Source organism: Geotrypetes seraphini, chromosome 1, assembly GCF_902459505.1.
Source record: "Geotrypetes seraphini chromosome 1, aGeoSer1.1, whole genome shotgun sequence".
Classification (NCBI taxonomy): domain Eukaryota; kingdom Metazoa; phylum Chordata; class Amphibia; order Gymnophiona; family Dermophiidae; genus Geotrypetes; species Geotrypetes seraphini.
The window spans coordinates 294803477-294831172 of NC_047084.1; the positions used below are offsets into that span (position 1 = coordinate 294803477).

Sequence of the window (27696 nt, forward strand, 5' to 3'; positions counted from 1 at the left end):
CAGGTCCTGCCTTCGCGGAAACAGAAATTAGGCAGGACCCGGCAACAAGGAAGGCCTGAAGCAAGTAAACATGCTGGCAAAAAAAAAAAAAAGGCAGGTGTCGAACAAAATTTTTGGCGACGAGTTAGCCCGGGAAGGAGCATCGGCGGCAGTAGCAGGATTCGCTGGGTGGTCATCTAAATTAGCCGGGCGGAGTGCCCAGCTAAAAGGCCCTGGGGAGAACACTGAATGTTTTGTTGGCCACAAGTCATGTCTGCTTGGAGAAAGGTTTTGCCCTTGATCCCTTCTTCATGGTCTGTTTTTCCTACGTGTTTGCTAAACCTGTGAGATAACCAGGTGACTGTATGCGATTAGCGTAGGTGTGGAGTTAAGGGTCCAGCCATTGGGACCCCACTGGCTAACACAGTGATTTTAAGGCTATAATGCTAAGATTTTCAGATGCCTTTTTATTTGAGACTCTGCTAGGTCAGTAGTTAATGAGTACTATGAATCATGCTGTATATAAAAGGCTGTGTGACGCACTGGACTCTTGTGTGTGTCAGGATGCAGGACCTTATTCTAGGAAAAGGATGATTCCTGGTTTACTTATTTTTGTTTCCATTCATAAATATCCAGGGAATTGTTTTATGCCTTGATGATACTTTGGTATGTGATTATGTACTCTAATGCTTGCCATACATGATTTTGCCCAGGTTCTTGTCCTGTTGCCATGTATACAATAGCAGTGGTGAGGTGCTCTGAACATTAAATGTGGCCACCTAGAAGCAGAAAATACAGTACCTGACATCACCTGGCACTGCATGCCTCTTACCTGGACTGTAAACAATGAGAAAATAGCTTACAATTTGGTCTGAGCTGTGCATAATATTCAAGGAGGTTGTGGCTCATGATGGCTAACAAGCTTTTGTATCAATACATTATTTTAAAATGTTTGTGTGCTTCATTTCAATCAGTAAAAACTGCTGTGGTTTTTTTTTCTTGTTTTTTTTTTTCTGGTATATGATAGGTTTTATTTTTAAATTGATTTTTATTTTAATAAACAGTTTTCTCTTCCCCCCCCTTCCTGATTTCAGGCAAAAGACAAGGATTGGTGGATGAATTTGTTCTCTCAGTTCTGCAGTAAAACAGCCAATGAAGAAAAAGAAATTGTCCATAAACTTCTGGGAGATGCATTTAAGGTGAGCTTTGATAGCTAAATTCACCTAGCCATGTACAAGAGAGCTTGGGCGCCAAACTATGTGATATAAAACAAAGCTTAAAACTGCTAGTTTTTTTTGTTTTTTTTTTTAGGCTGAGCAATTAACACAATAATGTGATTAAAGTGTTAATTGTTTAACAATGTTGAAAAAAATTAACAGGATTAATGTGTTTAAGCCTGTCTACCTTCCTTCCCAATTATGGCATTCTTCATCTGACAGATATCACTTCCGGTGCACTCCACCGGAAGTGAAGTCGGCAGAAGACAATGAACGAATGCTGGTTTAGAGCCATATTGAGAGCTGGCTCTGCCATTGCCACCACCCTGGAGAGTCGCCCTTGCTGCTGCTGCCCTTCCAGAAGAATGGCCTAGCTGTTGCCCGTCACTTGCCTCCACCTGAGGCTACTGTTGCCCACCACCTGATTCCACCATCACAGTCCACTATATCTCCCCTCCCTCTGCTTTGATCACTAGCACTGGCTAGAGGGAAGGTTAGAGGGAAGGAGGAGGAGAGAGACTCGACCACAGGGAAAGGAAAAGAGAAAGGAGAGGGGGTAGAGATACCTGACCAGGGGGGGAGAGGGAAGGAGAGAGAGAGAGTGGGAGGAAGAAGAGAGAGAGATGCCCAACCACAGGTGGGGGAAAGGAGGGAGAAAGGAAGGGGAGAGAGAAATGCCTAACCACAGGGGGGAGAGAAGGAGGGAGGGAGGAAGGAGAGAGAGAGGGATGACTGACCACTGGGGAGGAGGGAGGAGAGAGATACCTAACCACCTTGGGGGGGAGGGAGATACCTGATCATGGGGAGGAAAAGGGTGGAAGCACAGGGAGATTTGCTGGGAGAAAAAGGTGCAGATGAGAGATGGGGCGATGGTTTGAGAGGGACAGATTCTGGAAATAGGGATAGAAAAATTAGGAAGATGGTGACAGAGAGGAGGGAAGGAGATAAGTGGTGGGAAGAGAGGGTACCCATGTCAGAGAATGGAAGGGGAGGGAGATGATGGTGCCCATGAATGGCAAGGAAAAGAAGAGTCAGAACCTAGACAGTTTGAATGGGAGGAAGAAAAATTAAAGAAAACTTGATTGTGAAAGATGGATATAAGGCAGGAAGTAAAGAGAGAAAAAGAGTGAATAGACAACACAGGGAAGCAGAACTATAGATGCGGAGTGAGATGATTAGGAAGATAAAATCACCAGATAACAAAGGTTAAAATAGATGATTTTATTTTTAGTTTAGTAAGGGCGTAATAGGATTTGATATTCTGCCTTTTTGTGGCACAACTGAGTTGAAATGTGTCAGTTTTGTGAATTTATACCTGCTATGTATATATTACTTTATACAGAAGGAAATGTGAGGGGATGCTTTATGTGATTAATCACAATCTTGTGATAAAAATTTTAATCGATTTACAGCCCTAATTTTTTACATTCTGTCTGGAATGTGCATACTGTGTAAACAAGACTTCTCTTCTATGCTGGGATATATGTGAAACATTTAAGAGGATTTGTACAACTATAGGCTTTGAATAGCACCACTGATCACTCCCAGCTGGAGCAAGGAGTGTTTCATTTTTGGGGGAGCTACACATTTTCTCTTCAGTGCATGAGTTTCCCATCCCCTGATCTTCTTTCTGTAGGGTCAGTTGGATATACTGCGGCAACTTTTCATGGAAGCCTTGTACGAAGAACGGCTTGGTCGGGTGAGTGTGTCACAACATCTCCCAAGATTCCTTTTGGTGAGAAAACTACAGTAGTCGGGATATGATAAGGCAAACAGGGTCCTGAGATAATAAGGCCTGAGCAGTTGATCCTTATGTCCAGTAAAGCCCTGGAAATAAATGTTCTTGGCAGTGGTATATCTAGGACTGAATGGGCCCCAGGGGGGGGGAAGATTGAGATGGGCTCCCTATAATATCACCTCTTCAAAGGTGGGAGGAACTGGGAGGGGGTACCTCTTCTGAGCTCTTGCAAAAAGCAAACACATTCTATTAATAAACTTGGGGAAAATATAATTTGTTTTCTATCTATTGTTGCCTAATCATTGCTTTGGTCTTGTAAGACAGACAGGCAGAAGAGCCCCTCGCCTTGAGGTACAAACAGAACAACAAGAAAAGGCAAGGGGGATGTTTTTTCAACCAAAAATAAAGTCTTTATTTGAAGCAAAAAGGTCCCAACAAGGATCCCAGTTTTGGCGTTTAGAAGATGCCACCTTCAGGGGACAATTTATAAAAACGTTTCTTTATTCTGTGTTTCCAACAGTGGCCAGTCCAGGTCACAAGTACCTGGCAGATTCTAAAAGAGTAAAATAAATTTGATACTGTTTATCCTAGAAATAAGCAGTGGATTTTACCAAGTCTATCATAATAATGGCTTAAAGACTTTTCTTTTAGGAAATTATCCAAACCTCTTTTAAACCCTGCTGAACTAACTGCTTTCACCACATTCTCTGGCAACAAATTCCAGAATTTAATTACACATTGAGTGAAGAAATATTTTCTCTGGTTTGTTTTAAATCTACTATTTAGTAGCCATTCCCGTCTACCCATTCCATTCATTATTTTTTAGACCTCTGTCATATCTCCCCTGAGCTGTCTCTTCTCCAAGCTGAAGAGCCCTAGCCACTTAAGCCTTTCCTCATAGGAAAGTCATCCCATCTTATTTATCATTTTCATAGTCCTATACCTTTTCTAATTCTGCTATATCTCTTTTGAGATGTGGTGACCAGAATTGCTTTTGCTTTTCTTTGTTTTTGCTTAACTCTCTCCAGGATCTCTTGTTCTTTTGACAGTTTTATCTGTGTCCCTATCCATACTGTCCAGGATTTCCCCTCTGTACTTCAGTACCTGTCTCTCTCCATGTCCATTTTCTTACTGATCCCCACTCCAGTGGTCCAACATTATTCCCCCACTCTCTCTCTGCTCCCCATTCTTGAAGTCCAGCATCTGCCCTCCCTTTTGCTCCAGGTCTCTCTCCATCTCTTCCCTCTGCTCCACCCCCAAGTCCATCATCTACCCTCTTTCTTTCCCTCTTCCCTTTTCTCCAGGTCTCTTTCATTCTGCTCACCCCCCCAGTCAACAATTCTCCTGCTTCTGCTTAGGTCCAGGATAACCTCTTTCAGATCTGGCATCTATCTAGCTCCCTGCCCCTTCCACATCTGTCCTCCAAATGCTGCTGTGGAGAAAACAAGCTGTGACTGGCCAGCAGATACTTTCCTCTGCTTCATCCCGCCTCTCTGAAGCAATTTCCTGTGGACAGGAAGCAGCAGAAGGAAGATTTTGCCAGTTAGAGAAGACAGATGTTTTTTGCTGCAGCATTTGGAGGACCAGCTTGGAGGGGAGGGGGGAGCTAGAGAGATGCTGGAACTTCACAGGGGTAGAAAAAGAGAGGGATGCCAGACTTGCAGGGTGGGCAGCTGTGGGCGGCCCTGGGCATTTTGCTGGACTTGATCAATGGTAACTAAGCCTTGTGATGGACAAAAGGTCTATGCAACTTGTCAGTGGCCTGTATGGCTGCCATAATTTAAATGTTCACAACTTGTGAGCTTGAGTATGAAGGTCACAGTCATATCTATCTATCTATTTATCTATTTATCTGTCTATATATATACAGGCTTGGCAAAACTTTTCATTTGGTAGATGATTAACCTTTCATTTCTATTACTTTTCATCTTTTCTCTTTGCAGTGGTTTACTCCAGAGGGATTTCAGTCTCTCTTTGCCTTGGTTGGGACCAATGGACAAGGAATAGGAACTAGGTAACTGCTGGCATGATGTGGTTGCTTCTCCCCCCCACTGTCTGTGTGCCATGAGAGAGAGCAAAACCCATCTAAAATAAACAAAAACAATACCTTAGAGCAGGGGTGCCCACACATTTTTGGCTTGCGAGCTACTTTTAAAATGACCAAGTCAAAATGATCTACCAACAATAAAAATTTAAAAAACACAAAGTACACTGTACGCAGAGAAAATATTTAATTATCATTTATATTTGGGGGGTTTTCAAAGAGGTCAAGGCAGATGACTTTAAAATATGCAATGTCACCTCAGTAACAGCTATAGAAAAATAGACAAATATAGTGCAAAATATAGACAGCAGATATAAATTCCCAAGACTGACACATTTTGATCACTAAATTGAAAATAAAATAATTTTTCCTACCGTTGTTGTCTGGTGATTTCATGAGTCTCTGGCTACACTTCCTTCTGACTGTGCATCAAATATTTCTTTCTGCCTCCTGCACACATCTTCTCCAGACCTCATTCCATTCCCCAACCAACATCTCTCTCTGTCCCTCCAGGAGTCCAACTTTTCTTCCTCTCTCATCCCTCAGATCATGTGCAGCATTTTTCACCACAGCCCACCAGCCACATGCCCATTTCTCCTATCACCCCTCTCCAACACCATACCACATCTCTCCCTCCATCACTATGCCCAACATTCCTCCCCCTTGCATCCCCTTCAATTTGTCCCTCTGTTCCCTCTTCACCATCATATCCAACATTTCTCCCTCTCATCCTTCTATTCCCCATACATCTCTACCTCACTCCTCTCTATGCCCAATTTTCCTCTTCCTTTCTCCATGTGCACCATCTCTTTCCTTCTCACTCATACACTCAGGCCCAACAATTGTCCCTTTCTATTCCCTCGTGTCCCATGTTTATGCCCCCTCCCTTCCTTCTGTGTCCCAAATTCATGCCCCCTCCCCCTCACTGCCTTCCAGCTTTTGCCCCCTCCTCCTCAAAGTCTGGCTGCGCTGAAGCCTGCCTGCCCCCCCCCCTGGCTGCCGCAACTCCAAGGAAAGGCCAGGCGCGTGCAGCGATTGCATGCCACCAGTCCACAAGCCTTCCTCCCGATGTCAATTCTGACGTCTGAGAGAAGGTCTGGGCCAGCCAAGCAGCGATTTGACTGGCTTAGAACCTTCTCTTCGACGTCGGAATTGACGTTGTGGGGGAGAAGACTTGTGGACCGGTGGTGTGCAATCTCTGCATGCGCCTGACTCTTCCTTGCCATGAATTGCAGCGGCGGCAGCAGGGGATGATTGAATGGAACTGTTGGGTGGCAGCGTGGAGAGATCCCGGGCGGCGGTGTTTTTATGTTGTGCGGTCTGTCCACGATCGACTCGTGTTGCCTTTGCGATCGACTGGTAGATCACGATCGATGTGTTGGGCACCCCTGCCTTAGAGGTTTCTAAGCTAAAGTAGTGGTTCTTTGTTGTGGGGGAAGGGAAAGACATTGTTCCAAGGTGCACGCTAGAGTCTCTGCATGGAGTTATGAATATCAGGTAGAATTTCCTAGGAAGAGATTGCCGATACCTTTTCAAGTCACTAGGTGTTCCCTCATGTGCTCACATGAATGTTCCATATTTTCATACATATATACATACAGTGGGCAATTCTGTAAAATAGATGTTAATATTTACATGTACAAATGTTTAGAATTCTAGTATAGACACACACAGATGCCAGTATTCTGCCTGAGCACTGTTCTGAAAATACATGTTTACCTTGCACATAGTATATATACAAGAGGGCTTAGACAGGGGTGGTGCTCAAACTTATGTGCATATCTTGTAGAATACTATAAGTTATAGTTTTTTGGCATTTCAATGTGGGCATTTGCACTGTCGGTAGGCGGCCATAAGTGGTCACAGGCGCGGCTAAATACCACACACACATATCAGCTTGTATTCTACAAAGGAAAGGTGGCTGTTTCCATTTATAGCATAGGCTTTTGTTAGGCATTCTATTATAGAATTGCACTGATAATGCATCCACAGTATGTTAGAAGAAATTTTAATGTCCTTACTTGCTAGAGAGCTTGGCTGTTTTTAAACAACATGAAGAAAACCTAAGGAACCGCTATGGGGCTTTTTTTCAAAGCACTTAGACATACAAAGTGCCTTAGAAATCTGTGGTACTTTGCATATCTAAGTGCTTTGAAAATGATGAGCCCTTGTATCTTTTATTGGACCAGTTTCCTCTTGCTTCTTTAGGCCTCTGCACTATTCCCAGGCACGGTCCACTCCATGAACAGAGAGGCTGGACCTGAGAATTGAACCCCAATCTCTCTTGGTAACAGTATACAGTGCTGCCACAGAGCCACCAGATTAACATTTTATAATTTTTGAAAGCTGCTAAAGGTACTGCTGTATGACCAGGGATGAAACATTAAGTACGGCCTGACTGAAGATTTTGCTCAGGGAAGAAAAGTACATGCTTTTATTAAAACAAAAAAGTACAAAAATAGATTTTAAAAACTCCATGGTAGGGCAACTAAATGAGACCCCAGGTTACACAAGAAGAAGCATTAATAGCTTTGAAAAAAAGGGGGGCGTGGCTTAACGCGAACACAAATGGATGTGTAGTCGCGAAGCTCCTCTTCATCTAGGCAACAGAATATAAAAAAATTTTTCCCTTCTGGAAAATTTCATCAAAAAAATAATTACTAAAGAAGCGGAACATATGATAAATGAAAATATCCTCTTTTGCTGAAGTTAAAGTGAAGCCTGAGGTAAAAGGAGCTGGAAAGGCAGAGCGCCGTTTTTTTTTCTTCAACGGTTTATGAGACTTGAATTGCAGCGCTGAGACGGTGAGGCGTGTGAGTGAGTAACTGACAGAGCTGGTGGGACAGTTGTAGAGGAGGATTGTGTCCCGATATGGTTTAACATAACCCATAAGAAGGAAAACTGTTGAATGTTGCCACCCTTTAACGAAATTGAAAAGGGGCTTGAGAGAGAAAAACTAAGAGAGAGGAATACCGGCATTTGAATGGTGAGACGCTGGGAACGGATAAATGTCAGTTGCTTTAAGATTATTAAAGTAAAAGAAAATTACTGGAGTGAGTGTTGCTCTCCTCTATCAAAGCTGCGACTGGGCTTGTGAGAGGAGAGCCAGAAGAAAAGATTACCGATTTTTTTTTTCAGCGCTGAAGCGGCGTGATATTGGGGATGAGTGACTGACAGAGCTAATAAGATAAATCTGGAAAAAGATTTGACCTGCCGTGCCTGAAAGAAACCTAAAGGAAAGGAAATTGGAGAGGGATAGAGCTGTGGCGGTTTGAAGCAGACCGCGCTGAACAGAGACCCTGAGGGCAAAGAATCGGCAAATTTTATTTTTACTGAAACAGCAGGAGATTGAGGAGGAGGTTTGCTGGAGCGACGAGGAATAAAAAAAAACTTAAGGTGAATAATACCAGCCTAATATTATGCTTGCCATGCCTAAACAAGAGTTGTTATTCCTTCGTGCTGAAAACTGACTAACAAAAAAAAAGCCGATCTTGTGAGGCTGCTATCAGTTGATTTAAGTGGCGGTTTGATCTCTCCTGCCGACGCTGATTTGGAGCCCTAAGGGTGGAGAACGGAGGAGACTAGTTTTGTCCTTTGCTGATTTCTTTTTGTGAAGACAAACAATTGAATAGAGAAAGTTGAATCATCACGATATTGAGAAGGGCTGTTTAAAAATTTAAACTGACAAAAAAAGAACGATTATAATGTGAAGCCTATTGTTAGTTAAATTCCTGAGATGTGACGGTTTTGAGGTAGCCCTTTACAGTCAGTCTGAGCCCTGGGAGATCAACTAATTGCCTGAAGCCAATTTTTTTTTTATTTGAAATATAAAACAAGACACTGAAAAGAATGAAGGCAGTTTATTAAAAATATATTAGTCAACAAAAAGTTCTTACTGACTTTGATAAAGGACTGCTGCCTGTCAAAGAAAAAAGGAGAAGATAAAATCTCCTCAATTTAAAAACCGATTTTGGTGAGAAGAATAGTGCCTATCAATCTAAAAGTAGGAAAGACTGAAAAAAGCCCTCCTCTGCAGATTTTGATGAGAAATCCTGAGGGTAAGGAGCTGATTTCTCCTATTATATAGTGTGAAAAAATTGGTGAAAATAATATCAATTGAAACTTCTCTCCAACGAAATTAAACTGGTAACCTGAAGGAAAGGATTCAAAAATTCCACAAAGCAAAGCATCAAATACAAATTAATATACACTGTTGTTGGAAAAAAAAAAAAAAAATCTTATTGAATACTGAGAATTGTGATTGAAACAACAACATGGCAACTACCAGACAAAACAAAAATGAAGCAGGCACGTCAGCAAAAAGACAAAAACAGGATCAAATAACACCAAGCAAGATCCCACTTCCAGCAGAAGAACCTGACATATTGAGTAAAGCAGAAGTTATGGAAGAACTAAGACAAATTAAACAAATGCTTAAGGAAACTGTAACCAATATGTCTGAAATGAAGGAAGAAATATTAAACATTCATAGACAAATGGAAAGTAATAACAAAAGAACAACTGAATTGGAATCTAGAATGGAGGTCATGGAAGGTGAAGCAAACAGATCCAAAAATGATAGTTTGGAATTGAATAAATTGAAAGATCAACTGGAAGACTATGAGAATAGAGGAAGAAGGAAAAACATTAAACTTTTTGGAATACAAGAAAATTTAGAAGGAAAAAATGCTATACTTTTTCTAGAAAATTTAATTCCAAAAATATTACAACTGGACTTGAAACAACCACTTGAAATAGAAAGGGCGCATAGGATCCCAGTTAAAAATACAGAAAATAAAGGCAGGCCAAGACCAATAATTTTCAAAATGCTTAGATACCAACAAGCATTAGAAATATTAAATGCTGCAAAGAAAGACAAAAATCTAAATTATAAAGGATCTAGAATATGGTTCTTACCGGACTTTGCCAAAAACACAGCAAATAAAAGAAAGAGACTATTAGACATGAGACCTCAACTAAAAGAAAAAGGTTTTAAATATGGTCTATATTATCCGGCGAAAATGAGAGTATCATCTGGAGATAAATCCTTGTATTTCGAGGATCCAGAAAAACTAAAAGCTTTTCTTTCTAAACCAGAACCTATGATATTTTAACATAAAATTTTAAGATGGGTTTTGATGACTTTATGAAATAATTATAAAAATATGAAATATTGAAATATCTGTAGAAAGAAAAAATGATATAAAGAAAAGACAATAAAAATTTATAAGAAAGAAAGAGCAAGATATAGGAAAAACATTAATAACATACTAAATATATGTTTAAGATGAAATTTTATGATGTAAATAATAATACCAAAGAAATATAAATTAAAAACTGTTAAATGGATAAAGATACATTAATGAAATGTTATGAAAATATGACTAAAAATATTAAAGATTAATATAAATAGATAGAAGGGGAATTTGATTGAATATTGAATGCCTAGAGGGGAGGAGAATATTTGGGTTACAGTTCCAATGTGTATCCTTAAGCAGCCATTGTATTGGGTGGGAAAGGGAGGGAAAAGGAGAGTATTTACTAGAAGGATTAAGGAAAAAATAAACAAGGGTTTAGATACTTTAGGGGTAAATATGTGTGTCGTGAAAAACATTTTTTGGATTCTAAATATGAAAGAAGAGGAGAAAAAGATTATAATGAGAAGTATTAAAATGTATAATGTCTTTTAAGATATATTCTATTAATGTCAATGGCCTGAATCACGTAATCAAAAGGAAAAAAGTATTAACATTTTTAAAAAAGCAAAATGCGGATATTTATTGTCTGCAGGAGACCCATCTTAGTAAAAAGGAATCACAGAAATTATCGGGTGGGTGGGTAAAAGAATGTTTTTTTGCTCCAGCAGAGGGTAAAAAAGCAGGGGTAGCAATTCTTATAAATAAAAAATGTATGGCCAATATTAAGGTAAAAAATTCAGATCCACATGGAAGATGGATACATATTGATATAAGTATGGGAAATGATGCCCTGACGTTGTTCAATATATATGCCCCTAATTCGAATCAATCAGAATTTTTAAAAAAATTACAGAATATGTTGTTACCACTGGCTGCTTCTAATTTAGTGGTGGCTGGAGATTTTAATGCTGTAATGGATCCATTATTGGATAAAAAACCAGGTAAAAGTATAAAATCTTTAGGTTTAGATAATTTGGTTCAATCATGTGATTTGAAAGATATATGGCGTATTCTTCATTTTAATGATCAGGAATTTTCATTTTGTTCACAGGTTCATAAATCATTTTCAAGAATAGATTATATTTTTGTTTCAACAAATAAAGTGCAACAGGTGATTAAAGCTTCCATAGATCCTATTATTATTTCGGATCATGCGGGAGTATGGATAGAATTACAATTAGATCAATTAGAGAATGGTAGACCTCTTTGGAGATTTGATAATGCATTGCTTGTGGATGACAAATTTTTGGAAAATTTTAAAACACAAATTAACGATTTCTTTCAAATAAATTTAGTGGAGGATACATCTATAGAGAATGTATGGGATGCATTTAAAGCAACTATGAGGGGTAATATTATATCATATTCAGCTTTTATTAGGAAACAGATTAAAATACAATATTTAGAATTAGAAAAAGAAATAAAAATATTAGAAGCTAAATTGATAAGTAAATGGGAATATGAAGTTTTGCAAGCTCTTTTGAAAGCAAAAGGTAAATATAATGAATTAACTTCAAAAATGATAAGAAGAGATTTGTTTTCCAAGCAAACAATGTATTATGGAAATTCTAATAAGGCGGGGAGGTTATTGGCAAATTATCTTAAAGCAAAAAAAAAAAAGAACTAATATTAATGGAATTAAAGATGATAATGGTATAATAACAAATCAAACAAATATAATATTAAAACAATTTTTAAAATTTTATAAGGACCTGTATTCTTCCGAGCCTTATTTGGAGAGACAAAAAGATGGAAAAAATTTTTTAGATTTAATTAATGGACCTAAGGTTCCTGATCATATAAAACGGAGTTTAGATGAACCTATATCATTAAAAGAATTAGAAACAGCATTGAGATCTCTTAGAGTTGGATCCGCTCCAGGTGGTGATGGTTATACAGTAGAATTTTATAAAACATTTCAAAATATCCTTTCCCCACATTTACTAAATTTATATCAGACACAACTTATAAAAGGTAATATTAAAGGTACTATGGCTGAATCAATAATAATTGTTTTGCCTAAGCCAAATAAAGATCCTACTTTGGTTTCGAACTACAGGCCTATATCTTTGATAAATGTTGATAATAAACTTTTGGCGAAAATTTTGGCTTTGAGATTAGCCAAAGCTCTCCCACATATTATAGATATGCATCAAACGGGTTTCGTTGCTAAAAGACATTCCTCTAATAATTCTAGACTATTGTTTCACATGTTAAACTTATCAAAAAAAATGGATGAACCGACTTTTACAGTTTCATTAGATGCTGAAAAAGCATTTGATAGGGTAGAATGGAATTTTATGTATCAGGCTTTAGAATGGTTTGGTATAGGTTCTGGATTTATACGAATGATAAAAACATTGTATAGCTTCCCGATTGCAAGACTAAATATTAATAATAAGATATCTGATGGTTTTCAATTGCAGAGGGGAGTTAGACAAGGTTGTCCTTTATCTCCTTTGTTATTTGATGTTGTATTAGAACCCTTATTGTTAGCAATACAGCAAAAGAGGGAGATACAAGGTATTCCATATTCAGATATGGAATATAAAATTTCAGCTTATGCTGATGATATTTTACTTTATTTGAGAAATCCAGAGTCTACCTTATCTTCTTTATTGGAATTAATTGATAAGTTTGGCAAATTTTCAGGTTATAAAATTAATTGGAATAAATCTGAAATTATACCCTTGAATGTTCATTGTGTAAAAGGATTATTTGATACTTTTCCATTCATATGGAAAGAAGAAGGATTTAAATATCTTGGCATTCAAGTTAAAAATACAATTGAAGATACAGTAAAAGAGAATGAAAAATATGTATTAAAAAAAGTTACGGAGTTATGTGAACAATGGAACCCATTACATATTTCTTGGTGGGGAAGAGTTCAAACTATTAAAATGATGATGTTACCTGTAGTTTGCTACCAAATGAGTATGATACCTATTTATTTTCAGGGGTCCTTTTATAAAAAACTTAATAGCATTTTAACAAAATTTCTTTGGCTTGGTAAAACACCTAGAATAGCTTTAGTAACTTTGCAAAAATCAATTAAAGAGGGAGGGGTAAATTTTCCAAATTTCTATAGGTACCATCAAGCCTATATTCTACGTCAGGGTATGTATTGGATCCTCCCAGAACTTATGGATAATGCACCGGATTGGTTATATTTGGAATGGCGCCTTATGTTTCCCCTAAATTTAGTTCATTTGCCAAGTATTAACATACCTAGAAGATACAGAGAAAATAAAATATTAATGGATACTTGGAAAACGTTGAGGTTTATTGATAAATTAACACCTATCACAATAAACAAATCAACTAATCAATCTATATGGATAAACTCCAAGATCAAAATAGGCGGAGCTCAAATCCTTTGGAAGAACTGGATTATTGCAGGCATTAGATCTCTAGACGATGTTATTTCAGAAGGTAAACTGCTGGATTTTTCACAATTGCAACATAGATTTGGTCTTAATAAAACACAAAGTTTTAAATGGTTGCAATTGAAGCAGGCCATTCAGGTTGGGTTCCCTGAATGGAAAACATTAAATAATCAATATAGTTTAAAGTTCTTATGTTTTCAAGCAGACTTCCTAGGACATCAAGCCGCATTGTGGTATAAATTAATATCTGGATATTTGAATAAAAAACCAAAAAATGGTCTAAGAGATATTTGGAGCATTGAGATTGGACATCAGATTAATGCATCTCAATGGCCACTAATTTGGTCTTGGAGAATGGGATGTACAGTGTCAGCATCTATGAGACAAACTTGGTTCTTTTTATTACATAGAGCTTTTTGGACTCCTACACGTTTGCAAAAATTAGACAGTTCTAAGTCTAATAAATGCTGGCACTGTAATCTGGAACCAGGGACATTAGATCACTTACTTTATCATTGTCCCTACATTAAAACTTTTTGGAATTCAATTTGGCTACAAATTAACAAATTAATGGAAAATCATATAGCAATATCATATGATACGGTATTATTTGGAATGATGATGAGGAAAAATAGTCAAATTTCACCAGAAAATAACAAGCTTTTATTAATAATGACAGGGGTTGCCATTCAACATATAACCAATAATTGGAAGAATTATAATAACCTAAATTATACATTTTGGTGGAATACAATATGTCACATATTTAAAATGGAAAGAACAATAGCAATACAAAGAGGGACATATACTAAATTCATAAAAATATGGGGGCCATTGACAAAATACTGCAATGAATAAATATTAAGATTTCTCTTCTTCTTTTCTTCTTTTAAGTATCTTTTTTATGACGCACATAGAGGGGGGTAATGAAAATAATATTTACATAATATGTTATAATATGTTATACAATATGTATGAATGAAAAATAATAAAAGGGTGGGGGGAGGGAGAGGGGATATAAATATATTTAGAATATGATGTATTAGATATAAAAATGATATTGTGTATTTATCAATTGTAATTTAATATTTTGTACATTTTATGTAAAATTTGAAAATTAAAAATATTATATTAAAGTAATAAAAGGGTGGGGGGAGGGAGAGGGGGAAAATTAAATTTAGATATATAATGTATTAGATATAAAAGTGATACTATGTATTTATCAATTGTATTTTAATATTTTGTACACTTTATGTAAAATTTGAAAATAAAAAATAATGGGAAAAAAAAAAAAAAAGCTTTGAAAAAAAGATGTTCATTGTTTGAGAAACCCAGAAAGGATGATCTTTCATTATTTTTATGCTAAAGGAATGAAAGATGTATCTCCAACTGGGAGAGTTTTCTGATCCTTTCTCTGAAAAGGAGGAGGAACAAGCCCCAGATGTCCCACTAGCACTTTGAGTGGATCCTATCTGAATGGGACAGCAGTCTGCAAGGGGCACAGGAGAGTGCCTAGGAAAAGAGAGGAAAGCATGGAAGAATGGGAACATTGTGGTGTGGAACCAAGGAAATAGGTCTTACACTGAAAAAAAAGAGAGGAAGGGCTAGCCTACACCCACTTCAGATCTGCAAGGGTCAGAAAGTCTTAGACTTGCATTAGCCAAAGATATATTTTACCCAGTACAATCCATTCCATAAATGGGAATTTCCTGGGCCATTGCAAGGGGCACACGCATTCAGGTAAACACATCTACCTACAAGCCTGAGTACCTGGCTTAATCTCCTGGTTGCATAAGGTGTACTAAGACCAATTGGAGCTGAGTAATCTTCCTTCAGGAAGTCTGTGAGCTCTAAAAGGACTATGGCCTGCATGGGAACTAATCCTTTATGGGTAGCTTGCCATATTATATAAAGGATAGAGTCTTTTCTTGGAACAAGTATTGCACATGAGAAGTCTGGATTAATGGAGCCTGTGGCAGAGGATTTGAACCTGGAGATGTGGTTAATTTTGGGACTTTTGGTGTCTTTTGCTTTTGTAGCTCCCTGAGTCAGTGGGTACATGGTTGTGATTCCCTGGACCTCCACCCTCAAGAACGGGAGAAGCTGGACACTTTCATAGACAAGCTTTATAAGGACATCGAGAAAGGTAAGAGTTGGAACCAATTTCTAAAGTAAAAGTGGCCTCTCTCTGAAGTAAAAACAGAAAATCCAGTCTGCACAACACTTTGACCTTTTTTTTTTTTAAGCCTTGTAAAAGATTTTTTTAAATGGTTTTGAAGATTGCACAGCTGCCAGTGCTTCAGCAACATCTAATAAGAGCTGTGCTGGACAGACCAACAGTTCATTGTCCCCAGTACCCTGTCTTTAGAGTGGCTAGTCTAGGTCTCTAGAAAGAATTTGGAGACCCTTCCCTGTTGCTCATTTCCAGATGTAGGATGCCTACCTACCATGTCCCAACTTCTTTATTTTAAGGCCCCTCTGTTATTAACCTTGATAACATCCAGTGACAGCAAAGTCCACAGTTTAATTGTGTGTTGACTGAAATTCAGCTTCATGGAGTGTCCCCAGTTTTAGTGCACATTAGTTGTTTCCTGTTAACATCTGTCATATCTCTCTCGGCTATCTGTTCTCCAACATGGGACTGTAAAAGCCAAAAGGGAGCCATTTCATGCCCCTTTATCATTTTTATTGGACACCCCCCCTCCCCATACACACACACACACACACACAGCTTTTTAAATCAGAAATAAAGCTTAAAAATGCAGTATTTATGTAGAAATGTTGTCATGGTGGTTGTTTTGTTCCCTGTGGAGCTCTGCTAATGTGAGGACATAGAGAATGACACAGTGACAGAATTCGTCCCTGTCCCTATGGATAACTGTGGGAAAACATCCCCATGTCATTCTTTAAGGCAGTGTTCTTCAACCTTTTGACACCTATGGACCGGCAGAAATAAAACAATTATTTTGTGGACTGGCACCAGTCTGCGGACTGGCAGTTGAAGAACACTGGGCTAAGTATATGGGCCAGACCCCACCCATCTCCACCCAATCTCCACCCCTGCCCACATAATAGTACTAATTGAACACCATTTTTTCCATTCATTTTTCATATATATACACACACACAATATTGTATTAACAACACATAATGGTTAACTACAAAATTGAACTACACAAAGCACACTTTATGCTGCTCAATATTCATTCCTACCAGAACACAGATAACCCCATGCAAATACGGAACCAAAAACTAAAAGTACTAATATACACAAACAAACCCTAAGATGCAAGACTCTGCATGCAGTACAACCACAGAGGAAAAGAAACAAATGCATTTCTTCCTGAACAGATAGCAGATGTAAATCAATCACTAAATTAAAAAATAAAATCATTCCCCCTACCATTGTTGTCTCCCTCCCTCCATGCTTTGCCTTGCCTTCTGGCCCTCAAAGCCGTGGGCAGCATCCCGCGCCTCATCTGGAAGCCTTCCCTCTGACATTGTGACATCAGAGAGAAGGTTTCCTGTTCAGGCGCAGGATGCGCATAGGAGCCTCTGCCCACGGCTTTGTGCACTGCAGCACTGGGGAAGAGGGAGCCGGCCCGAAGACAACGCCGCTTCGATTGTACCGTGGACCAGCAGCTGAAGAGCACTGTCTGGGGCCCAATGCATGTGCTGTGGACTGGCAGGAAATTTCTGTGGACCGACACCGGTCCACGGACCGGTGGTTGAAGAACACTGCTTTAAGGAGAGAGAAGAGAGTTATGAATGGGCACAGTCACTGACCCTCAAGTCTTGCATTGAAGAATACTAGTATAGAAGGACTGCGGTTGAGATAGACACTAAAGAATGATACGGGATGGTTTTTCACAGTTTTCCAGGTTTATTAAAATTTTATATAATGCCTTAAAAATTGTCAAAGCAGTGTACATTATATTAAAAATATAATATTGGTAACATATTATTAATACTTGGGTAGATACATGGCAGACTGAGACATAAAGGAAGAAGGGTGAAACTACATCATTTATAGGAAAGAAGAAGAAAGGATAGCACAATGGGGGAGGGAAACTATGCTCTTTCTTGATTATTAATTATTGGCAGAAACTACGGGCATGAATTCGTTGGCTATGTCATTCTCGAGGAGGTTCATTTAACCTGTGATTTTTCCTCAGACCTATCCTGAGTCTTCGGCGGGGAATTAGCAGACAGTTACTCTCTTCCTCTCTCAGTCTGCATAGGGGCAAATGAGTATTTCTTGGTCATTAATTCTGGCACCTGAAAGCATCAATCAGTGGAGCACAGAATCCCATCTAAATTCTTCTGGGCACAGCCCTTGAGTTCATTTGTAAAGGGAACAGCTAGTGACTGTACAGTGGAGGCAGCACATAGGATGAGGTAATTGTGAACCAAGTGTTTTTTTTTATGACACGTCTCCTCTTCCTCCTGCAGAAACAGGCGAGTTTCTGAACTGTGAAGGATCAGGCTTGTATGTACTCCAGAGCTGCTGTAAGTAATGAATCACGGACGGGATTTGTACTAGTGGGCCAGGGTTCATCCTGAGAGATTCTAATTGTGTTTTTCAGGCTTTTATGCTTCTGAAAAATACCTGCAGCTATTCTCTACCTGCCAATATTTCCTTTAAGAACTTACTGACAAAATAGTAGTTTGGTGAGTTTTGTATTTTTAGCCCAACAGTTCCTCCTTTCTCACTCTTTTTTTTTTTTTTTCATTCATTCATTTCTGTTCAGTCTAAACTGGTGCTTGGATTCCTGGTGCAGTGAGCCTGTATCTACAACTGGGATTTTTTTTCTGTTATTTTAATAAACCCATCCTGCAGTAACTGTCCAGGCAATAGGTGTTGCCCTTAACAATGACCATAACTTCCAACCCAGGGTGTAGATGGCCCAATCCAGAAATTGAACTAGGAACCCTCCAAGTGGCACCTTTACTGAGCCACCAGGCTAGTTCAGGTTTATTTTTAATATTTACTGACTCATTCCCATTGTTGTTATTTTCCTTTTTTTTTTTATATATTATTTTTTATTTTCAAATTTTACAGAAAGTGTACAACATGTTAAAATTATTGTTATTATTTTCCTTCCATATCTTCATGTGCTCTTGGTCCAGTCCTGGTCATATAAAGGCATAAGATATGAATCTGTAAGGCTGGCTTGGTAGTTCAATGGCAGGACTGCACAATGTTGTAGGGGAGAAGGCCTGGGTTCAGTTCCCAGCTTGGGTCTACCGTCACCTTGGCCTGGTTAATAAAAGCTAGGTATGCTGAAGATGCCAAATTCACACTTCTTGAGTAATGGTTGAACTGCAACAGTGATGTCTATTGGCTGGATTTAAGACCCATGATTGCAGGGTTCTGAAAGGAGCTCTAATGCCTAGTCCCCAGTCAAATACTGAAGTATATTGGGAAGGGATATACAATAGGAGAAAAACTCATGAGTAATTCTGAATGAAGGTTCACGATGCAAGGATCTTCACACAGTTCTGTGTGAGCTGGATACTAGTGAATGATACGGGGGGAAAATGTATCCCTATCACCATCCCAGTCCCACAAGCTCAGTCACAATCCCATCCCAGCAAGCTCGGTCCCAGCCCAATCCCCACAAACCATCTGATCCCATCCACACAAGCCTCGAATAGTTTTATAATGAACTTATTTTATTAAAGTATATAAAGAAACAATATTCTGTATAATTGTCATTTTATAAATCAAAGTTCTGGCTGCTGAACTAGAGAAAGAGATGTTGAGTTGGCAGGGCTTTGTTTATAAATGTTTATTAACACAACTAATATACTACTTTATCCTAAAGCAAAAAAAGAAAAGAAATAGAATTTTTTTTTTCTGCCTTTGTTGTCTGGTTTCTGCTTTCCTCATCTTCTCATTCAATTTATTCCATCCATTGTCTGCCTTCTCTCTCCCTTCCATTGCTCCCTCCGCCCCCCTCCCAATTGGTCTGGCACCCATCTTCTTCCCTCCGCTCCCCCCATAGTCTGGCATCTCTCTCTTCCCCATTTCCCTTCAGCATCTTCTCCCCGCTCTCCACTTCTCTTGCCCATTTCCCTTCAGCATCTACCTCCTCTCTCTCTTGCCCATTTTGCTTCAGTGTTTTCTCCCCACTCTCCACTTCTCTTCCTAATTTCCCTTCAGCGTCTTCTCCCTACTCTCTCTTGCCCATTTCCCTTCAGCATCTTCTCTCCACTTATCTTGCCCATTTCCCTTCAGCGTCTTCTCCCCACTCTCTCTTGCCCATTTCCCTTCAACGTCTTCTCCACACTCTCTCTTGCCTAATTTCCCTTCAGCGTCTTCTCCACACTCTCTCTTGCCTAATTTCCCTTCAGCGTCTTCTCCACACTCTCTCTTGCCTAATTTCCCTTCAGCGTCTTCTCCACACTCTCTCTTGCCTAATTTCCCTTCAGCGTCTTCTCCACACTCTCTCTTGCCTAATTTCCCTTCAGCGTCTTCTCTCCACTCTCGCCCAATTTCCTCTCAGCGTTTTCTGCCCACTCTCTCCACTTCCCTTCAGAGTGCGTGGTCCAGCAGCCCCCCACCGATCGCCAAATATCCTCCCTTCCAATCGCCGAGGGCATCTCCCTCATTCCCTTCCTTCTGGGCTTTTTTTTCGTTTCGTAACTGCCCGAGCCAGCTTTCATCAAGTCGCGTGTGGCTGCTGAAACTTCTCTGCCCGGTTGCGTTAATGGCGGTAGATGCAGAGAAAGCCTTTGATCAGATTTCTTTGGGATTTTTTATGAGCAGTAATGCGGAAAATGGGAATAGAGGGGCCGTTTAGTGAGTGGGTTCGAGCTCTCTATTATGCCCTTAGAGCGTGTCTTAAAATTAATCAATCTTACACTGAATTTTTTTCCATCGCAAGGGGCACTAGACAGGGGTGTCCGTTGTCCCCACTGCTTTTTGCTCTCTCCATAGAGGCCCTGGCAATCTTGATAAGGAGTCATCCACACTTACAAGGCATTAGGGTGGGAGAGATAGGACACCGCATAGCATTATTCACTGATGATATCCTTCTATATTTGAAAGATCCAGAACGAGAATTTGAGCTACGAGGAACGTCTCAGAAAACTGGGACTGTTCGCCCTAGAGAAGAGAAGACTGTGAGGGGATTTGATAGAGACTTTTAAAATATTAAAAGGATTTGATAAAATAGACCAGGAAGCAGCATTGTTAATATTTTCGGAAGTCACACGGACACGGGGTCACAGCCTGAAACTGAATGGCAGCAGGTTCAGGACAAACGTCAGGAAGTTCTGTTTCTCACAACGAGTGGTTGGAGCTTGGAATGCTCTCCCGGAGGAGGTTGTGGCGGAGACTACTGTTCTGGGTTTCAAGCGCAAGTTGGATGCACATCTTCTTGAAAACCATATTGAGGGATACGGGAAACCCGGGTCTCCCAAAAGGTGTACTTAAATGGGCCACCGCGTGCGCGGATCGCCGGACAAGATGGACTTCGGTCTGATCCGGTGAAGGCATTTCTTATGTTCTTATGTTCTTAACGTACCATACCACATTTGCTCAGTATTTTTGAGGATTATGGGAAGGCGTCTGGTTTTACGATCAATCTGGATAAGACTGAGCTGATGGATCTCACCCTGGGAGCAGATAGGGCTCGAGCACTTCAGAACCAATTCCCGTTTAAGTGGGTTACTAAGAGCCTTCGGTATCTGGGTATTTATTTACCTCGGGACATGACTGGATTATATGAGGTTAATTATGGCCCCATCGTCTGTCAGATCCAGAGGGATTTTCAATGATGGCAGGGGCTTTGGCTCTCTTGGGGTGGCCGTATTGCTGTTATACAGATGAATATTTTACCTCGGTTATTCTGTTTCAGACTTTGCCAATTCCAATACCAACCTGGACGTTTAAATTACTTCAGGTGGAATTCCGGAATTTTATTTGGCAGAATAGAGCATCTCGACTTTCTCAACGGGTGATGTGGTTGGATCGAGCTAAGGGGGAAAAGGGGTTCCCAACCTTAATTGGTATTATCAGGCGGCGCAGTTGTGCATGTTATTGGAGTGGGATTTGGGATTTCACAAGTGGGGGGTTCAGTTGGAGCAGTGTATTGTGTCCCAGGACGGTTGGCGTCCAAACTCTGGTCCTCCCAGACTGTCCGACAATGGGAGTTGGAGACAGATAACCCTTACATTTTACACCTGGTTAAACTATGGATTAGAACTGAAGCTATGAGAGTAGATTATACTGGCCAAGCTAAACAGATGCAGGATGAAATACAACAATTTAAGGTGGCTTCAATTAAAGATAGTAACTCCATTCATAAGAAATTGGAACAATTTGAAAACTTCAATAGACGTTTGAACCTCCGTATCTTAAATTTTCCTCAAATTCCAGGTGTCTTGCCTTTATATTTACTGAAAAGATATTTAATTGAAAATTTAGAAGTTTCTTCAAATTGTATTCCTCCAATAAATAAAATTTATTACCTACCGAATAAGAAGACGCCTGGAAGAGAAGAAGGTGAAAATGAGATTGAAAGAGAGAAAAGAGGAAAGATTAACGTGATAGATTTTGCAAATGTGACCGCTCTACTTGAACAAACAATAACGTCTGATTCGGATAGGGCAACGCTCTTAGTATCATTTGTTTTTGAGCAAGATGTAAATATGATCATGAAATTGTTCTTCAAAAACTCTCAAAAATTATTCGGGGGACAGAAAATATGGATATGCCCTGATGTTGCTAAGACTACACAAGAACAGAGGAAAGAATTTCTTTCTATGCATCAACAGACTATAAATATGGGAGCAACGTTTCTTTTGGCATACCCCTGTAAATGCTTGGTCAGATACTTAGGTGTTAAATATACTTTTTTCTACCTAATCATTCCTAGATGTTAAGAAGATCATCAAGGATTGAAGGACAATGGACGTAAAGGGCGCTTGATACATAAGCCTATAGGTTTAACTAATGCCTCTTAATTTTCTCTCATAATTTATTTTTGCTTGCTCACCCCCCATTATGGTGGTCTAAGAAGGGGATAATCTGTATGATTGTATAATGACGTATTTTAATTTGTTGGTTTGTTTTCCTCCCTGTGTTTGATGGAACAAGATGTATTCTTGTGAAATTTGAATGTATAATTAAAATTAAAAAAAAAAAAAGAACTAAACTAGATTGTAATAAAGGGCGGGTTATTTCCACTTTAGCTTTTTTGCGGGAGGAACCTCAATTTGGAGTGGGGAAAACTAATCCTGTTTTTGAGCAATGGGGACGCATAGGGCTACTTCAATTTAGGGACTTTTTGAAACAGGGGACCATGATATCTTTTGAGGCCTTACAACATAACCTGGGGGTGAGTGCCTGGGACTATTTGGTCTATCTTCAAGTGAAACACTTTGTGGTAGTCAATGGTTGGGATAAGGTTTCCTTAGTTGAGACTGAACAATTAGAACACTTATGGGAACTATTACAGAGAGTGCCCAAGCCTATCTCCATAATTTATCAATATTTATGGGGAAGGGTGATTCCGCATCTTGGTTTTCGGAGTCAATGGGAGAGAGACTTACAATGTTCTTTTACATCTAAAGATTGGGAGACTATTTGTGGGGAGGTGGGTAGAGCATCCACTTGTGCTTTAATTCAGGAGAATGCCTATAAGATACTGAGTAGAAGGTATTATACCCCAGAGCGTCTCCATAAGATGTATCCTATATTGTCGGCTACCTGTTGGCGCTGTCACTCTGCTGTGGGTACTTTCCTACATATCTGATGGGAGTGTCAGGTGTTGGTACCTTGCTGGCAAGGATGTGACAGGATCTTTGTCACTAATGTTGGGGGTTCCAGTTCATGTTACTGCTCAGGCCTGCCTTCTGGGGATGTCCAATATCTGTGAGACCGCAAACTCGAATTCTGCGCACGGGGCTAGCGGCATTTAAATGCCTCATTGCTGCATATTGGAAACAGTCCCAGGTACCTACTAAGGCTGAGTGGACGGTGAAACTCTCCTTGATGGGGAGAATGGAATTATATGTGGCCAAACGAATGCAAAATTACTACATCATCTACATCCCCCCACCTCTGCAAAGGACAGACCTCAGGATCGAGTAATTTCATAGCTGTCTACAAATTCAATTTCTGGGTAACAACAGCCCATGTTTTCATAGATTGCAAATAATATCCCCTTGTTTTCTGTAGGCATTGGATTTTGTATTAGTGTGAATGCTGTTTTATTGTGTAATCTGGTTGTTTTGTGGATTGAAAACCAATAAAAATTTCAAATTAAAAAAAAAAAAAGAAACTTCTCCTCTGACACAACTTCCTGTTTCCGGTTGCGCCAGAGGAGAAGTTTCGGCAGCCACACACGACTTGATGAAATCTAGCTCAGGCAGCCGAGAGACAGAAAACCCCCACAAAATTGCCACGGTAAGGGGAGGGAGGGAAGGAAAGGAGGGAGATGCCCAGTCGGTGACCTTTCCGACCTTAACTGTGGAAAGAGAGGCCATTCACTGCTCCATGGGGCAGTGAATGATTTTGTTCCCGTACCCATGGTGACAACAACTTTTTCTCCCACTTTTTTGGCGGGTTACCTGCGGCTAGCCACGGGTAGCATCTACCATGTCATTCTCTACTGGATACTCAAAGGTGTAGGAGGAAATTGCTGCCCCTTCTGCTGCCTGCCCTTCTATTAGTCATAGTTTTTCCTCCCAAGTTGTTTGGAAGAACCCAGCGAGATCACCAGAAGCTAGTTTAATATACTGTTCATTTTCTGTTCTGCAGTGTACTGGCAGCAGCAATACACATAAGCTGCCAACACATCTTAGCACATTTTCCTTAGCATTTGATTATCTGGTTTACTTTAACAAGCTATACCAAGAATACCATAACATAAAATTAATTAAATATTTAATTTATTGATTTCTTTAATTCAATTCATATCCTAAAAACTAACAATTTATTTCATCTACATTTAAAATCTACAATATCATGTAATGCAAAGTGCTACTAATAACAAAATCAAAGGCTGGGAAAAGCTATAGGTACTATCTAAAGCTTTAAAGTAGTGTCCATCAATCAATCTTCAAGGTTCTTAATGATGTTAAATTTTGAAGCCATTCAGGCCCAATGAAGCTCACTTAACTTGATGATGAGTCAATTAAAGTCCCAATATCTCCTTGAGTAGTAATCTGTAGGCTTGGCCAGGCCAGTTATTCCTTATATTAATGACCCAATTAGAAATGCTTAATCAGTTCTGAGGTTCTCTCTTCTTAATCCTTAAAGTTTTCCAGTTTTAATTACTTATATTGTTCAATCAGCATAAGCCTCCAACTCCAGCTGAGTTTCAGTTGAGTCCATCATCAGGGAGGTTGAAGATATATAAGTACTGAAATTACTTCTGATACAGATCTCCGGCTGAGAGTACTTATATATATCTTCAACCTCCCTGAAATTCAGCTCCTTTTCTTTCTTTCTTTCTTTCTTTCGTTCTCTCTCCCTGCCCTCTTTCTTTCTTTCTCTCTCTCTTTCTTTCTTTCTCTCTCTCTCTGCCCCTCCCCTTTCTTAATGTCTTTCTCTCTCTGCCCCTCCCCTTTCTGTCTTTCTCTCTCTCTCTCTGCCCCTCCCCTTTCTTTCTGTCTTTCTCTCTGCCCCCCTGTCCCTTCCCCTTTCTTTCTCTCTCTCCCCCTGTCCCTTCCCCTTTCTTTCTGTCTTTCTCTCTCTCTCCCCCTGTCCCTTCCCCTTTCTTTCTGTCTTTCTCTCTCTCCCCCTGTCCCTTCCCCTTTTTTCTGTCTGTCTTTCTCTCGCTTCCCCGACCCCAGGCACGTACAAGCGCCGGGCCCACAGCCTTCCCCCCGACATCAATTCTGACATCGGAGAGGAAGTTCCGGAGGGGGGGGGGAGGCTGTGGGCTCGGTGCTTGTACGTGCCTGGCCTGCCATCGGGGAAGCAGGGAGAACAGAACGCAAAGGCAACGTGAGTCTATCACAGAGGGCTCTGTGATGGACTCGCATTGCCTTTGCGATCAACTGGTCGATCGCAATCGACCTTTTGGGCACCCCTGGTCTAGCCTGTTGTACATGTCCCTTCTGAACCCCTTGGCTGATAGGAAGACCTTAAAAGCAAGCAGTGTGAATCTCTCTTCATCTCTTGTTATGAGACACTTAGCTGTAAAATGTGGTAAATATCATCTCCTGTTACTAGCATTTCTGCAAGATGATGATTCAGGCTGCCAACTTCTCTTTTTTTTTTTTTAGGCAACCATAGCTGTATCCCCAATGCTGAAACCTCCTTCCCGGACAATAACTTCCTCTTGCACCTCACAGCCCTTGAAGACATCCAACCAGGAGAGGTGAAAACTCAGAATGGTTGATCTTTTAAATCAGTACCAACAAAAAGTCCCATATTGCAAAGTCATAATTCAGTCATGAACCACAGGAGAGCTTGGGCTGATATAGCGTGGTAAAACTGTGATTATACAATAACATCTGCTACTTATAGTTTCTATAGCGCTACTAGACACAAAAAAATCTTCACTCAAGCAACAAATAATAGAGAAATAGATACCAAATATGTTCACACCAATGTTCATTCTAAGCTGCGCAGCTGCGCACCTTTTAGCAGTAGGCCGTGCAGCCGTTGAGGTCACTACTGCTGCTGCTTTCCTGAAGCAGCAGCAAATGGAAACAGATCAGCAACAGGACGTTCCCATACATACCCGCAGCTACCAGTCCACCCTCTCCGAAGTCAACACTTCTTTCGGGGAAGAGCCAGTAGCTGCACATATGTATGTGAAAGTCCTGCAACTGGTTTGTTTTCACTTTGCCACTGCTGCTACTGCTTCAGGAAAACAGCAGTAGTGGTGGGGATGCTAGGGGGATCAGATGCTGGTGGATTTCGGGTGGGTGAGAGAGAGAGGACAGACACTGGATGTGGGGTGTTTAGGAGAGAGAGAGAGAGAGAGGAGGTAGATACTTGTGGAAATAGGGTAGAGGTAGATGCTGGTGGAAGAGGGGTGAGGAGAGTGGGGGCACAAGCTGTTGGAAATGGTTTGGGGGTGGGGAAAAGGGGAGAAGCTGGTAGATGGGTGGAAGAAAGGAGCAAATACTGGTGGAAATGGGGTGGGGGTAGAGACTGGTGGAAGTGGGGTGGAATGAGAGGGGCAGAAACTGGTGAAAAGGTTTGGGATGGGGGAGAGAGAGGGACAGATTTTGTATAGAAGTGGGAAGTGAGATTCAAGCTATATTGTAGAACAGCAGAGAAAGAGGACAGATGTTGAGGGTGGAGTATAGAGAGGAGGGAGATGATCATTATCATCTTCTCTTTCAGGTGATGGAAGATGAGTGGGGAGGGAGAAGGGGCAGACATATGGCAGGGAAGAGATAAAAAGAGGGGAGATGCTGGGTGGAAAGGGAAGGGCTGAATAAGCTATATAGAAGGAAGAAGACAAAAGCCTGGATGGAAGAGGGGAGAAATAGAAGGGGGCAGTGAAAGGGGTGAGAGAGTGCAGTCTATATGGAAGGGTGAAGAGACATTGGAGGGAGATACTGATGGAAGGGGAAAGAGTGTGGTGACATTGGATGGAAGAGGGAGAGAGGAGGCAGATGCTGGATGGAAGAGGGGGGAGACTGAAATGAGGGAGATAATGATGGGGAAAAAGGGCAGATATAGGGCGCAAACACTGCATAAGAACATAAGAATAAGGGGAAGTAAAATAGGAGAGCCAGGGTGAGGGAAAGAGTTGAAAAGCTGCTGGTAGACCACACAAAAAAAAGAGAACTTGACATAGTAAGAATGAGTTAAATCTGGACATAGAAGTAGAAAAATAAACTGAAGAAAGCCAAAAAGGAGGAGAGAAAAATCCTAGCAAGAGACTTAAGATGAAGGAAAGCAGAAACCAGAGAAGTAAATGGCCAGAAAACAAAGGTAGAAAAAATAATAGTATTTTTAATTCTGGATAAAATAGTGTGGTGCCCATTTTTATAAAAGGTTAATAAATATAAATACAAAATAGAATTAATTATTTAGTCTCAGCTATAGTTTTGTCTTCCTTGAGTGCCCCTTTTACCCCTCAGTCATGTAGAGGTTCAACTGATCCTTTTACTGGCTTCTTGCTACTAATATACCTATTTATGTTTTATGTGTGTT

General features: G+C 40.1%; 1 protein-coding gene across 1 annotated transcript in view; it reads left to right on the forward strand.

Moving 5' to 3' along the window:
• SMYD5 (SMYD family member 5) overlaps positions 1-27696 on the forward strand; it is an 87056-nt gene that overhangs the window by 47630 nt on the left and 11730 nt on the right. The window contains exons 6-11 of the mRNA XM_033953694.1: positions 1074-1178; positions 2833-2895; positions 4878-4948; positions 15602-15708; positions 18015-18071; positions 25806-25900. Of these exons, the coding sequence (XP_033809585.1) occupies positions 1074-1178; positions 2833-2895; positions 4878-4948; positions 15602-15708; positions 18015-18071; positions 25806-25900 (498 nt within the window). The remainder of the gene's footprint in view (positions 1-1073; positions 1179-2832; positions 2896-4877; positions 4949-15601; positions 15709-18014; positions 18072-25805; positions 25901-27696) is intronic.